The 15,963-nt window shown below is 49.5% G+C and overlaps 1 protein-coding gene across 6 annotated transcripts in view; it reads right to left on the bottom strand.

Annotated features, from left to right (window-relative positions):
- Positions 1-15,963, bottom strand: part of LOC118210191 (RIMS-binding protein 2-like) — a 43,105-nt gene that overhangs the window by 25,996 nt on the left and 1,146 nt on the right. For 5 of the 6 annotated variants that reach the window (XM_035386164.1, XM_035386163.1, XM_035386162.1 and 2 more), the window contains exons 2-12: positions 13,684-13,766; positions 13,077-13,169; positions 12,380-12,499; positions 11,890-11,994; positions 11,165-11,215; positions 10,435-10,455; positions 7,475-7,616; positions 6,988-7,166; positions 2,743-2,807; positions 2,531-2,640; positions 1,337-2,146 (exon numbers count right to left, since the gene is read on the bottom strand). In XM_035386164.1, coding sequence (XP_035242055.1) covers positions 1,337-2,146; positions 2,531-2,640; positions 2,743-2,807; positions 6,988-7,166; positions 7,475-7,616; positions 10,435-10,455; positions 11,165-11,215; positions 11,890-11,991 — 1,480 coding nt within the window. In that variant the 5' untranslated portion in view covers positions 11,992-11,994; positions 12,380-12,499; positions 13,077-13,169; positions 13,684-13,766. The remainder of the gene's footprint in view (positions 1-1,336; positions 2,147-2,530; positions 2,641-2,742; positions 2,808-6,987; positions 7,167-7,474; positions 7,617-10,434; positions 10,456-11,164; positions 11,216-11,889; positions 11,995-12,379; positions 12,500-13,076; positions 13,170-13,683; positions 13,767-15,963) is intronic. The other variant, XM_035386160.1, reaches the window with a different exon arrangement.

Raw genomic sequence — 15,963 nt, forward strand, 5'->3', positions numbered from 1 at the left:
GCATATCTGAGTGAGCATGGTCCCCTGAGCGTGGGCCCCTGTGAGTGCATATCTGAGTCGGCGTGGCCCCCTGTGAGTGCATCTCTGAGTGAGAGTGGCCCGCTGTGAGTGCATATCTGAGTGAGCATGGTCCCCTGAGCGTGGGCCCCTGTGAGTGCATCTCTGAGTAGGCGTGGCCCCCTGTGAGCGCATCTCTGAGTGAGAGTGGCCCCCTGTGAGTGCACCTCTGAGTGAGCGTGGGCCCCTGTGAATGCATCTCTGAGTGAGAGTGGCCCCCTGAGCGTGGCCCCCTGTGAGTGCATATCTGAGTCAGCGTGGCCCCCTGTGAGTGCATATCTGAGTGAGCGTGGCCCCCTGAGCGTGGGCCCCTGTGAGTGCATCTCTGAGTCAGCGTGGCCCCTTGTGAGTGCATCTCTGAGTGAGTGTGGGCCCCTGTGAGTGCATCTCTGAGTGAGAGTGGCCCCCTGAGCATGGGCCCCTGTGAGTGCATATCTGAGTGAGCGTGGCCCCCTGAGCGTGGGCCCCTGTGAGTGCATCTCTGAGTGAGAGTGGCCCCTTGTGAGTGCATATCTGAGTGAGCGTGGGCCCCTGTGAGTGCATCTCTGAGTGAGAGTGGCCCCCTGAGTGTGGGCCCCTGTGAGTGCATATCTGAGTGAGCGTGGCCCCCTGAGCGTGGGCCCCTGTGAGTGCATCTCTGAGTGAGAGTGGCCCCCTGTGAGTGCATATCTGAGTCAGCGTGGCCGTCTGTGAGTGCCCCAGAGTCTGCAGATGAGGGTTATTTTATTCAGAGGAATGGAACAATCTGTTTGGTGAGCTGTATGCAGAAATGAACACACACACAAGCTGGGCTTCTGGTTACATGGTTGGTTAACATTACAGGATAGGGTGCACCGTGCAGTTTATGTATTATCACTGGGGCACAGGGAATGCCTCTGCACAAAGACAAAATAGGTATCTGAGACTGAGCAAAACAGCCCTACGCAGTGGCGTTATGTCAACGTAGCTAAGATCATAATGTCCCTCACAGCTCCAGGCATCCATTGTCATTGTGCTGAATATCTCTATGTACATGCAGTCATTTCATTTATATTTATATAAATTTATATTTTCTATTTTTAAATACAAAACAATCTGTTTAAAACATGGAGGAAAACAGCATCATGTCACAAGATTCGACAGAGGGGGAACGGACAAGAATATAATTTTCTGGAAATAAAATGCATATGTTCATGGGATATTAAGGAAATGTAATAATGTGGCATCGTGCTCATGCTTACTCCTGGTGTAGTGTGGACTCCGAACCGGGGGGGGGGGGGGGGGGGGGGGGGGCGCTCACCTGATGCCAGGGTGCTGAATGTCACAGCCGCACTCCTGTGCTGTCGGCCGTACAGAGAGAGTTCCCAGGGAGTGCAGTGTGACCTGGCTTCCACCGTGGCCCTGTAGAGCTGCCGGGGCCTCAGGTCGCTGAGCAACAAGGAGTAGCCCCCCGGCTTGACCAGCCAGCGCTCTCCGTCATTCAGAGACACCGTGTGCGTGTAGCTGCTGTTGCTGGGCAACCAGGTGAGGTGGGCGGAGGTGGCAGCGACGTGCTCGGCCCGCAGCTGGGTGGGGGCCATGCAGACATCCCGCCCCACCAGGAAGGTGCAGCGCAGGCTGTCCGAGCTGCCTCTCTCCGTCACGCTCTGCAGCGACACCCGGTAGGCCTTCAGGTTGACGTCCATGCGCTCCAGCACGGCCTTGGTCTGTGCGCCGAAGGGTACGTTCAGCCGCAGCTCCTCGTCCACGAACACGTTGTAGCTCCACACGTTGCCCCAGCCGGCGGGCACCAGCGGCGGGTCCCAGCCGATGATGATGCTCTTGGCCAGCTGCTTGATCAGGCTCAGCCTCCGCGGGTAAGGCACTGAATCCACGGCCAGCTCCTCCGCGTCCGTGTCAAAGCCGTTAGTCATCAGGCCCTGGGTCCTGCCCGGGACGCCCTCCTCAGGGCGGGGAGGGTCGCTCCTCTCCAGGCTTTCAGGGTGGAGCTGCAGGCGGTTGTATGAGAAGTCGCTGACCGATGACTGAGGAAGGCCTGTTATGTCCTCGATGGAAACCAGCTCCACAAAGTTGGACGGGACCAGCCCCCGCCTTCCGTCCATCAGCTCACCTACGGGAAGGAGAGGACAAGATGGCGGAGATCACATTACGGGCTGGGCTGGTGCCCGAGTCTCCTATGCCACATATGACTTTACACATACACATCCACTGCCATTTTAGGCTTCACTACAACTGTGTGGTACTTATTCTGTGCCTATGCCGTTGCTGAATCTTATGATATACTATACCCTTATCTATTACGCCTTGATAACCCTGTAAGTCTATGTGGATTAGAACAACTACTATTACTGCCACTACTATTACTACGATTACTACTACTATTATTACTATTACTACAACTACTACTACTACTACTACTACTACTACTACCACTAATACTACTACTAATAATAATAATAATAATAATAATAATAATAATAATAATAATAATAACCTTCATAGAAGCCATCCTCATCTATGTCTCCATAGACACAGATGTACTCTCCAGCTCTGAGAGGAAGCTCTACCTCTGGGCTGTGGTTGGGGCCGTTGTATGGATCATAGCTGCAGAAATCAAGGGAAAATGGCTGGTCAGCGGGACCAGCCGGAGGTTCGGACGGGCTGATCACCAGAGAGCAGTCACAATGAGCCGGGTGGCTCAGCTACCTGTGTCTGACAATGAAGACTTTCGGTTTTCCAGCTGCTGTTCCACCTTCTCTGGCAGCCACAACCTGGAACACAACCGAACAATGCACATTGTTCCAGAGAAATGCACAAACAAGTCCTCCACCGAGCAAATGACACAGGACTAACAGAATAGATTAATTAAAATGGCTAAAATCTGTTATGTCATCGTCCTTGATGTGAGCTGTTGCCTTTGCTCCATTTTTACGATATAAAATGCTTTCTTACTCAGTCATTAGCTGACTTAGAACAGATAAGAATGGGCTAATGCCATGGTATTGTAAATATACCATCCATCCATTCTCTAACTGCTTAGTCCAAGTCAGGGTAAAGGGGCAAGCAGAGCAGCACAGACGTCCCTCTCCCTAGCGACTTCCGCCAACTCATCCGGATGGACACCTAAGCGATCCCAGGCCAGCCTTTGGATATAATCCTTCCAGTGTGTCCTAGGTCTGCCCCTAGGTCTCCTCCCCAGTGGCCGAGCCCAGAATGCCTCCAGAGGAAGGCGCCCAGGAGGCATCCTCACCAGATGCCCAAACCACATCAACTGACTCCTTTCAATGTGGAGGAGCAGCAGTTCTACTCCCGGATAGCTGAGCTCCTCACCCTATCAATGAGAGTAAGCCCTGCCACCCTACAGAGAAACCCCATTTCGGCTTCTTGTATTCGCGATCTCACTCTTTCAGTCACTACCCATAGCATGTGATCATAGGTGAGAGTAGGGACGAACATTGACTAGTAAATCGAGAGCTTTGCCTTTTGGCTCAGTTCCTTCTTCACCACTTCACGTCCGATACAATGCCTGCATTACTGCAACCGCTGCACCTAGACGGCCGTCAATCTCCGAATCCCAAGATACTAGAACTCCTCCACCTGGGGCAGTTGCTCCTCCCTTACTTGAAGAGGGTAAACCATCTTTTTCCAGGAGGGGACCATGACCACGGACTTGGAGGTGCTGATGCTTCATCCCGACCGCATCACACTCAGCTGCAAACCGCTCTAGTGGGCATCGAAGGTCACAGCATGATGAGGCTAAGAGAACGACATCATCTGCAAAAAGCAGAGATGCTATTCCATTGTCCCCAAACTGGACACACTCCATACCTCGGCTACGCCTTGAAATCCTGTCCATGAATATCATGAACAGGAGGGGAGACAAAGCGCACCCTTGGTGGAGTCTGACACCCACTTTGAACGAGCTTGACTTAATGCCGAGAATGCAAACACAGCTTTCACTCGGAGTATACAGGGCCCGAATGGCACGCAACAGTGACCCGTGAGTGAACAGTGAGTTTTCGTCTGCTGGTACCTGTCTGCTGAATCAGAGTTTCCTAGTGCTAGCCAGGTCCAGAATGCCTCTTTCTTCAGCTTGACTGCCTCCCTCACCGCTGGAGTCCACCAACGGATCCTTGGGTTGCCGCCAGGATAACACCAACCAGCTTGTGACCGCAACCTCTAGCAGCCACTTCCACAATAGAGGTTTTAAACAGAGTCCATTCAGACTCCATGTCCCCAACCTCCTCCAGGATATGGGAAAAGCTCTCTCGGAGGTGACAGTTGAAATCATTCTGGATGGACTCTTCTGCCAGGCATTCCCAGCAGACCCTCACTACATGTTTGGGCCTACCTGGTCTGTCTGGCAGCTTCCCCTGCCATCTGATCCAACTCACCACCAGATGGTGATCAGTTGACAGCTCTGCTCCTCTATTCATCCGAGTGTCCAGAACTGGTTGCAGGTCTGATGAAACAACTACAAAGTTGATCATCGACCTTTGATCCAAGGTGTTCTGGTACCATGTACACTTATGAACATCCTTGTGTTCGAACATGGTGTTCTTTATGGACAAACTATGACTAGCCCAGAAGTCCAATAACACAGATCAAAGAGGCCGTTCCTCCCAATCATGCCCCTCTAAGTTTCCCAGTCATTGCCAACGTGAGCATTGAAGTCTCCCAGTAGAACAATAGAGTCAGTAAGTGGGGCCTTTTCCAGCACCCCACCCACCTTCTCCAAGAAGGCTGAATACTCTGAACTGCTATTAGGTGCATAAGTGCAAATAACAGTCAAACTTTTACTCTCTATCACACGCAGTCACTGCGTAAACTCCAACTGAGCGGCCACCAGCCAGGTACTTATGAGTATCCCCACTCCTGCCAGGCGCCTCTCACTCTGAACAACTCCCGAGTAGGAGAGAGACCACCCCCTATCCAGGAGTTTGGTTCGAGAGCTAACACTGTGTAGAGGTGAGCCCAACTATATCTCGTTGGTATTTCTCAACCTCACACACCAGCTTCGGCTCCTTCCTCAGCAGAGAGGTAATGTTCCACATGCCAAGAATCAGTTTCTGTTGTCTGGACAGATGCCGCACGGATCTACCCTGTTCTTGCCCTCTGCTTGATTGGCATTGCACCCGACCCCTACCCTGAGCCTTGCATGTGGTGGGCCCACAAGGTTGTCCCACATAGTCTTTTCGGGCTGGGCCAAGCTGAGATACGTGGGCTGCCCGCCCACCAGGTGCTCGCCTGCGGACACTACCCCCAGGCCTGACTCCAAGGATGGGTCCCGTTAACCCTATCCCAGGCTGGGTAAACTTAGCTTTGTATTTGTTTACCATACGTAGTGGTTGATTGGATCATGTTCGTCTGAGTCCTCACCCCAGACCTGTTCACCTTGGGAGACCCTACTGGGGGACATATAGAACCCCCAACGACATAGCTCCGGGCATCGTAAAACCTTGCAAGCTCTTCTGCCACAATAAGGCCACGATCCAGGACGGGCCTTACAAATGAATAAGCAAGAAGTCCCAAGGTATCTGTTTATGGTGACTGAGGAACCTTTTAAGGATCACTCAGACCTTTGACACCCCAAATAATTCACTGCAGTCAGTAGGTAATCTGTAAATCTGAGCTTTATCAAACTTCCACAGGGGTGAGGAACTCAGCCCTTTCCCATTGGAAACCTCCAGACAGATGGCATTCTGGGAAAAACCCATATTTCTGCTTTATCTGTAGAATGAGACAGCAGAAAATCCAGATAACACCAGAAGAACTGTGCCTTCAAAAATCTCCCATAATTCCAGCACTCTGTAATGTACCTTATGCACAAGTGTGAGAAATACAGCTGAATACAAAAAATTTAAAGATGTACGTCTGACTGTGGTTTACAGTCCACGAGCAAAAAATAACATCCAGTTTTTCACATACCCAGAAATGTAAAAAATTTGCAACTGCATCTAAGCAACAGAAAGATTTAGTTACAATATTGGTTATCAGTTATGAGATGTGTCTGTCTAATGTGTTAACAGTAATAAACCCATAGAAGTGCAAAAACGTTATCCAGTTTCTGCATTTTTATGAATAAGTGCTCATACCTACTCTTGGGGCTAAATAACAGTTAGTTTGCAATTGTTTGGTTCAATACACACCCTGTTGGTTCACTTGCTGTTGTGCTCACTGGGACTTTGAACTGATACTCACACTTTGATTTTTTACACGTAGAAAGGGAAAAAACAAATAGTGCGAAAATTGAGTGACGCTACAATCCACACTGTCCAGGAAGGAGGACAGGGGGAATTCACCTGATATGTTGGGGATTTGGGTGTGTGGAATAGGAACTCACCTGACAGGATGTTGGGGATTTGTGCGTGTGGAGTAGGAACCCACCTGACCGGATGTTGGGGATTTGTGCGTGTGGAGTAGGAACCCACCTGACCGGATGTTGGGGATTTGTGCGTGTGGAGTAGGAACCCACCTGACCGGATGTTGGGGATTTGTGTGTGGTGTAGGATCTCACCTGATAGGATGATGGGGATTTGTGCGTGTGGAGTAGGAAGCCACCTGATAGGATGTACGGGATTTGTGTGTGGAGTAGGAACTTACCTGACAGGATGTTGGGGATTTGTGCGTGTGGAGTAGGAACCCACCTAACAGGATGTTGGGGATTTGTGTGTGGTGTAGGATCTCACCTGATAGGATGATGGGGATTTGTGCGTGTGGAGTAGGAAGCCACCTGATAGGATGTACAGGATTTGTGTGTGGAGTAGGAACTTACCTGACAGGATGTTGAGGATTTGTGCGTGTGGAGTAGGAACTTACCTGACAGGATGTTGAGGATTTGTGCGTGTGGAGTAGAAACTCACCTGACAGGATGTTGGGGATTTGTGTGTGTGGAGTAGGAACCCGCCTGACAGGATGTTGGGGATTTGTGCGTGTGGAGTAGGAACTCACCTGACAGGATGTTGGGGATTTGTGCGTGTGGAGTGGGAGGGGCCCCGGCGTTGGGGGGAGGTGCCTATAGGCGGCTGTGGGTCCTGGTTTTGAGCTGATAGGTGGCAGCACCCGGCGCTGATGAGCTGGCGGCCATGACGGCCTCACTGGCCTTGATACATGAGAAGTGAACTCTGGCTCTGCAGGAGGACAGGAGTCAGTCAGACACTGGGGTCAGACACAGAGGTCAGTCAGACAGAGGGGTCAGTCAGACAGAGGAGTCAGTCAGACAGAGGGGTCAGTCAGACAGAGGAGTCAGTCAGACAGAGGGGTCAGACACAGGGGTCAGTCAGATAGAGGGGTCAGTCAGACAGAGGGGTCAGTCAGACAGAGGGGTCAGTCAGACAGAGGAGTCAGTCAGACACGGGGGTCAGTCAGACAGAGGGGTCAGTCAGATAGAGGGGTCAGTCAGACACAGGGGTCAGTCAGACACGGCTGTACCGCCCACCTCTGACTCCGTTGATCAACTGATAGAATTCCGCATCGGGTACATCTCCCGTCTGCAGACGGAAGCGCTCCAGCTCGTGGGACAGCAGGGAAAACTGCTGGCTCTGGCTCCTGCACTTCTCCTCCAGCTCCAGGACTGTTGCCTGGAGACAAGGGGTTGGGAACTTCAGTGCCTGACTTCAATGATCTTACTGTAAATGTGAATTTACATGCATCTCTTTCCCATTCCCTTACACAACAATCCCTAAATTCTTGTCCCCAGTACACTGCAGTGTTAGGCAAAAAAGACTGCAGGAGTATTAAATATATAATTCAGCCCACGCTACAAAATGATGAAAATGCATAGTCATTGTGCGTAGGGGAAGGACTAGCGGAGAAAGGGAAAGGTAACGGGAAAGGGAAAAGAGAAGGGTAACAGGCACTACAGGAGCACTAAGCTTGGCTTGGCTTGAGCCAGTTACGTAAAACCCCCCTCAGCATTGTAAAGTCTAATTATTGAATGCTTGCCTCAGATCAATATGGTGGGGTTATGACACTCATTTCAATTAAAAATTCACATTTGAGATAAAATAAACTTCAGTTGCAATCTGCAAGCGATGCACAAATTTCACTTCCTTTTTTATGTCCTGATGGAGTGTAAACTGCTTATGCAGGCCACATATATTATCTACATGATTTAGGCTCATAAACTCAAAATGTTCCTTTTAGGTCATAATCAGCTACGCGACCCACCCCCTCGACAGTCCAAAAAAAAGAGAGCAAAAGGAGTAAAGGTGCTCTGTCTATCAACAAAAATCAGACGTTGATTCTCAAACCTGCCCTTCTGTGTACAGCAGGTTTGAACAGAGCAGAGCAGATTAGCGCTAGTGCGGGTGATTCCCCCCCTACTCTCTTAGAGGTGGGTGACTCCCTCCCCCCCCACCCGTCCCCTCTCTCTTAAGGGTGGGTGACTCCCTCCCCCCCCACCCGTCCACTCTCTCTTAGGGGTGGGTGACTCCCCCACCCGTCCCCTGCCCTCTCAGGTGGATGACTGCCCCCCCGCCTGTTCCCTGCTCTCTCAGGTGGGTGACTCCCCCTCCCCCCCCCCATCCCCTGCTCTCTCAGGCTGATCACAGCTCTGGCTGACAGTCACAGCCGCTGCTCTGGGAGGTGGCTTTGACGCTCTGGGAGGAAGGAGAGGTGCTCATTAACTACGTCAGGGGTGGGGCAGTGGGTAATCAGGGGTGGGGCAGTGGGTAATCAGGGTCGGGGCAGTGGGCAATCAGGGGCGGGGCAGTGGGTAATCAGGGGTGGGGCTGTGGGTAATCAGGGGCGGGGCAGTGGGTAATCAGGAGTGGGGGCAGTGGGTAATCAGGGGTGGGGCAGTGGGTAATCAGGGGTGGGGCAGGTGGGTAATCAGGGGCGGGGCAGTGGGTAATCAGGGGTGGGGGAGTGAGTAGTCAGGGGCGGGGCAGTGGGTAATCAGGGGAGGGGCAGTGGGTAATCGGGGCGGGGGCAGTGGGTTATCAGGGGCAGGGCAGGTGGGTAATCAGGGGCGGGGCAGTGGGTAATCAGAGGTGGGGCAGTGGGTAATCAGGGGCGGGGTAGTGGGTAATCAGGGGTGGGGCAGTGGGTAATCAGGGGCGGGGGCAGTGGGTAATCAGGGGCGGGGGCAGTGGGTAATCAGGGGCGGGGTAGTGGGTAATCAGGGGCGGGGGCAGTGGGTAATCAGGGGCGGGGGCAGTGGGTAATCAGGGGTGGGGGCAGTGGGTAATCAGGGGCGGAGCAGTGGGTAATCAGGGGTGGGGGCAGAGGGTTATCAGGGGTGGGGCAGTGGGTAGTCAGGGGCGGGGTAGTGGGTAATCAGGGGCGGGGCAGTGGGTAATCAGGGGTGGGGGCAGTGGGTAATCAGGGGTGGGGGCAGTGGGTAATCAGGGGCGGAGCAGTGGGTAATCAGGGGTGGGGGCAGAGGGTTATCAGGGGTGGGGCAGTGGGTAGTCAGGGGCGGGGTAGTGGGTAGTCAGGGGCGGGGGCAGTGGGTAATCAGGGGCGGGGCAGTGGGTAATCAGGGGCGGGGAAGTGGGTAATCAGGGGTGGGGGCAGTGGGTAATCAGGGGCGGGGCAGAGGGTAATCAGGGGTAAGGGCAGAGGGTAATGTGCCAGCAGGCCTTAATCCACTTCCATCAGCGAGAGGCTCACTCTACAAAATCACCTCTGGGGAAAAAAACTAAATGCAGCATCAGGCCCATGCTCTGTTCCATGAGCGCGAGTGTGTTTACTGAATGTGACCACGCCCCTGTACTAAGGGAGGAAATGGCCAGCCCACCAAACAGCATGAGCCAGCCCAGCAGCCCCCCTTTCCAGGAAAGCCCCCTGCGTCAGGCGTCTAACCCCCCCTCATATTGCATGGCCATGAAACAATCGCTCTGAGCCCTCGTCACTACGAGCACGGTCCAGCCTATAGGTCCTTAAAGCAGCAGGACACTGCTTCGCTGCTGGCCTCCTTTAATCACCTGCTCTGGTGAAAGCACCAGCAGATGAAGGGCTCCAGTGTCAACACAAAGGATTACTAAAAACAAATACCATAATCATGAAACCGGTTATGCAACGTGCACGGGGAGGGAGCTCTCGCTGCTTCTCCACGCGAGGTCACAGTGCCAGTGTATCCCATTAACCTACAGGAGCTCATCCAGGCTTTCAGTGGAAAGGTTCACAACAAGGCAATTTTGGCTTGCTCTCTAACAACCTAAGCAACCTATTTAAACTCTGCTGTGGACAGCTAAAGCAGTTGAAGCTATAGGATCAGTGTATTTCCAGTGAAACCGCTTTACTTTTAGGTTTTTCCACCTTCATTCAGCTGCAGCCTTGCTATTTTGGTACAGCCATGCCTGCATACAGCGGTACTTTAAAGCAAAGGATTAAACATCTACAAGGAGGGATCAGGAGCACAAATGATGTGTGGATGCTGTGTGTTAATGATACCTGCATGCAGTCCAGTGTACTCTGGTTTGCAGGAAGAAAAAAAAAAACATAAGATTGGAAAACAAAGGTTATTAACCTAAAAAAACACGCTTGCTTAAAAACACGTGCAGACCGATTAATGACAGCTGAACCGTGAAAAATCTCATGAAAGATCTCTCAGATCATTTAGTCCAGGGGTGCAGAATCCAGTCCAGGAGGGTAAGTCTGTGTGCTGGCTTTGTTCTGGCTTTGTTCCAACCAATTACCCGAGTTCTAGTTTTCTGACAGCTCTATAAACTATGCAGGTTCAATCCTGTACTGGAGCACAGTAAAACCTTCAGGATGTACTTGCAGTCTGTGGCTACACCTGGTGATTACACAAATGTCAGATAAAGATATGATTGAGCTAACTGAATAATTATGAGCAGACGTTGGCCGTTGTTGTGCACCCCAGACTTAGGCAAACCAGGTTGTAAAACAAATGAGAATGATGATGTATAGTGTTCCCGTGGGAGTCATTACGGCAAACAATGAACAAACAAACAAATAAATAAATAAATAAACTACTGTCGTCGCAAGATTTGTCAAGAATTGAAACAACAGATTTGAACAGCAGGTATGCCAAAATGGCAAATACATCACCAGCGAAAAGAGAATATCCAGAATCTCAATGGTTACCTCCAGTTACATATCATATGGACACTTCCGCCATTCTTCATAAGACAAACTAAGATAAACTGATGATACTCACCTCCAGCATCTGAACAACCCCCTCTTGTTCTTTCTTAGCAGCAAATTGAGCCTGTTATTGAAAAAAGTATATTAGCTACTATACTCCTGGGCAAAAAAAAAATGGGCCAAGCCCAAAATGGCAAAATAATGTTGTTAATGGTCTTAACAACAAATCATTGGTCAGAAAATTTGAATTAAACAAATGCACTCCTGAGACCTCCTGTGCCACCATTTGCTCGTTTACTTTTGCTGCAGTGAACTGTTTGAGGAAAAGCTAGAAACAGGGAAATTCACTTATACAGTGGATAAATTAACATAATGTCAAATAAAAGAGTCATGTTTTGTATTTGGTTGCATATCATTCGCATGTCATGACTTCCTGATGTGTGACCTGTCAACATCATCAGCGTCTTGATATCTTATTTTTAGGTTGTTCTACAAGCGATACAAAAACTCTTTGCATTTGAATGGATCTCTATGGGAATTGGGGGATGGGACTAGATTCAGCTGTAAATTTTGCTGATACAGTATCAGTGGCGTCACTAGGGTTGGTGACACCCAGTGCGGTCGACCGTTGGTGTCACCCGATGTTGTCGACGGGGGGTGGGGGGGGGGTGTTGGATGTTCTCGACGGGGGGTGGGGGGGGGTGTGTTGGATATTCTCGACGGGTGGGGGGGGGGGGGTGCTGGCGGGTGTCGGCTTCGTTATGTTTGCGGCGGAGCAGGTGTAGCCATGACACTCACCCTCTGTAATCGTTTGACCTCATTTTGTTTGAAGGTGAGGATAGCCAACGCCTGCTCATGCTCCTGCTCCAGCTGCTGCCTTCTCTCTGTGACCTCTCGCATATGCTGTGGGCCAAGGACAAAGCCAAGGACACAGAGTCTGTGAGCTCATCTCTCTCTGTGACCTCTCGCATATGCTGTGGGCCAAGGACAAAGCCAAGGACACAGAGTCCGTGAGCTCAGCGCCCAGCGCACTGGCCGTCACAGCCAGCCTCAGATTAACAAGCTCAGTACATAGACCCTACTTTCTTTCTAAAAGGACCCTTCTAGAAAGACACATCAAATAAAAGGTGCAATCTGAACCAGGGTGTGCCCATGCCAGTGTAAACTATATGATGAGCATCAAAAGAATGAGAGAACATATTTTATGTGGAAATATATCGCTTACTATACAGGAACTATAGGGATATAGGCATTTTGACGAATCTGGTTTCAGGAGGTCCTTCCCTACCTTGAGGACCTGCTCTAAGTTCTCCAGCTTGGCGTGGAGTCTCTGGTCCTCTTTGAGAGCTGAATTGTGCTGAGTCAGTGCCTGTAGATCTACTCTCAGCTCCACATGGTCAACCTGGGCCTAGAGGAGAAAGGGGCGTGTTCAGTCCACAGCAAAGCAAACATGGAGACATGTCCGCACATTCAGACCAGGCTTACAGGCATCACATTACGTGGTTTCTTTCAGTGTTTCTTTTCCCAAACCCAATACCTATCATTAAATAGTTCATGCAGACACAATCAAACCGTCATTTATTTATTTAGTTCTTGTATGATGTGATGACTAGTTCTTATAGTTCTTGCATGACATGATGATGATGGTCCTATGCTACTGTTAGTTTGTTGTGCAAGTAAACCTTTACATTCATTCATTGAGAATGAACATACAGTGTCAAGTCAAATTCCTTGTATGTATGAATGGACTTGACTATTACAATTACTCTGATTCTGACTAGTTCTTATTGCACATCGCAGCTTTCACCTTCTAACGGTCCGAGTTGGCTTGAACCCAGGAATCGCTGCTTGCGGCTATATTTATTATAATTATTATTATTATTATTATTGCTTTTTTCAGGGATAAGGGAGTGAGAGGAACTTGTAGGGGTTGGGAATGAGTAGCTCTACACTCTCACTGTTGTAAACCTCCATCAGAGATTCACCTGCTGGAGTCCCTGCTCCTCCTGCCCCAGGTAGTCCTCCTTCGCCTCTTCTATTCGCTCATCTTCTCCGGCCTCATCCTGCAGCTGGCTCACCTGTCCGTCACAAACCAAGCTTAGCCATTCACCCTCAATCAGCCACCAGCTGGCTCATCTGTCCGTCACAAACCAAGCTTAGCCATTCACCCTCAATCAGCCACCAGCTGGCTCACCTGTCTGTCACAAACCAAGCTTCGCCATTCACCCTCAATCAGCCACCAGCTGCCTCACCTGTCTGTCACAAACCAAGCTTCGCCATTCACCCTCAATCAGCCACCAGCTGGCCCACCTGTCCGTCACAAACCAAGCTTCGCCATTCACCCTCAATCAGCCACCAGGTCTCAAATAAACCCTCAGCTTGAGGGATCTGAATACTGGGATACCAATGGACATTCAAACAGGTCAATTTTATTTTACACACTTTCAGTATTGATTTATCACAGAATACTTTGTGTTGCGCCATGTACAACAGCACTGCTACCTTTCACACCAAGACAGTGAGCGGAGTGTGTGAATTGTGTAAGTGGTTGTGACTGCTGGGTAATTCATGGCGCAGTAGGGGACATATTACCAAACCCAAGACATCCCTTCTGTCCTTTCCTTATGTCAGTCTCCAGGCTTTAACATTATCTTTCCTCTTGCCAGCTCACTGTCCTGGAAAAAACATTTGGCGTTAGCATAACAGTACACAATGAGAATTTCACTTTTCACTTTTTATGAATATAATACTGTGACTTTACCTATCTATTACATGCAATGTGAGTATGCTTTCCCTAACAGGAACATGAATAGCTTATTGAGTATTCTCATTTCTCAAAGACAGCAGCCCAAAGTTATTGTGCTGCACCTTCTCTACAAATTAAAAAGAAAATAAATCAATGCAATGTAAACCTATTTACAGGCTAATACATTAAATGAAGAGCATACATTATGTTACTGATTTTGTATTTTAACCAATCATCCATGCAGCACCATTCAGCAGCTATATGCAGCCCACTGCCACACTGCAGCACACACTGAATGAACACTGACTCCATGCAGCACACACTGAATGAACACTGACACAATGCTGTACACACTGAATGAACACTGAAACTGCCACAATGCAGCACATACTGAATGAACACTGAAACTGACTCCATGCAGCACACACTGAATAAACACTGAAACTGCCACAATGCAGCACACACTGAATGAACACTGAAACTGCCACAATGCAGCACACACTGCATGAACACTGAAACTGACACAATGCAGCACACACTGAATGAAACTGCCACACAGCAGCACACACTGAATGAACACTGAAACTCACACAATGCAGCACACACTGAATGAACACTGAAACTGCCACAATGCAGCACACGCTGAATGAACATTGAAACTGACACACTGCAGCACACACTGAATGAACACTGACACCATGCAGCACACACTGAATGAACACTGAAACTGCCACAATGCAGCACACACTGAATGAACACTGAAACTCACACAATGCAGCACATACTGAATGAACACTGAAACTGCCACAATGCAGCACACACTGAATGAATACTGCCACAATGCAGCACACACTGAGTGAACACTGAAACTGACACACTGCAGCACACACCGAATGAACACTGAAACTGCCACAATGCAGCACACACTGAATGAACACTGAAACTGCCACACTGCAGCACACACTGAATGAACACTGAAACTGCCACAATGCAGCACACACTGAATGAACACTGACACAATGCTGTACACACTGAATAAACACTGAAACTGCCACAATGCAGCACACACTGAATGAACACTGAAACTGCCACACTGCAGCGCACACTGAATGAACACTGAAACTGCCACACTGCAGCACACACTGAATGAACACTGAAACTGCCACAATGCAGTGCACACTGAATGAACACAGAAACTGCCACAATGCAGCACACACTGAATGAACACTGAAACTGCCACAATGCAGTGCACACTGAATGAACACTGACACACTGCAGCACACACTGAATGAACACTGAAACTGAAGTTTGTTTGATTTTTATATGAAACCAAATGTAATCCAGTTCATTTTGCACTGCGTATGAAACCTCTGACAGAGATGCAAAGTAAAGATCTGAAGATGTCTCCTCAGGGAGAGGCCTTTGCTGACAGGTTCCTTCGGTATGTTGTGTTTCTACTGTTCCTGTAGAGTGCCAGATGCCAGCTAACAGACAGGACCCTAAATGACTGGTCATCACTGGAGATTGCTCTGGAGGAAAGCCCCGGTATGGGGACCACAGCTAGCTTTGGCCATTACTTCTCCACCGAGACTAAGGGAAACATCAGTGTACCTTCCATGCTTCTCCAGTCCTGAAGCCCAGTTGTGAGAAGTCATTTTTTATGGTGAGTGAGACTTAGTACTGAAATGACAGTAAACTACAAGCATGTGACCAGTTAAAATGAGCCGCTATGCTTCTCACGACAGTGCTAATTGAGCTGAAAACAGGAAACAGGAAGTCCTCAAAGGCAGCCTAAGGGTGTTTCTGAGGATTTTCATAAAGCCAGACACTCATACTCAAATCTCAGCAAACAGTAATCTGTGTGTGAGAGATGAAATAGTACCCTATTGGCCAGGGCAATGGGCACGTCATGCATGAGGACTGCACGTGTCATGTGTTTGAATTTGTTTGTTTGACATCCAAAAACTGTAACAAAAGTTCTATTTGTACAAGCCCAGGTAAATGCCTTGAAAAGATAAACAAATTGAGGGTGTGAAGGAAAAGTGATTCTGGCCAGCAAAGTCTTCATGGGGGACTGCGCATCGAATGGAGAGGAGTTTAAAGAAGTGTGAATATAAATAACTATG

Source organism: Anguilla anguilla, chromosome 12 (assembly GCF_013347855.1).
Source record: "Anguilla anguilla isolate fAngAng1 chromosome 12, fAngAng1.pri, whole genome shotgun sequence".
In the NCBI taxonomy this organism is placed as follows: domain Eukaryota; kingdom Metazoa; phylum Chordata; class Actinopteri; order Anguilliformes; family Anguillidae; genus Anguilla; species Anguilla anguilla.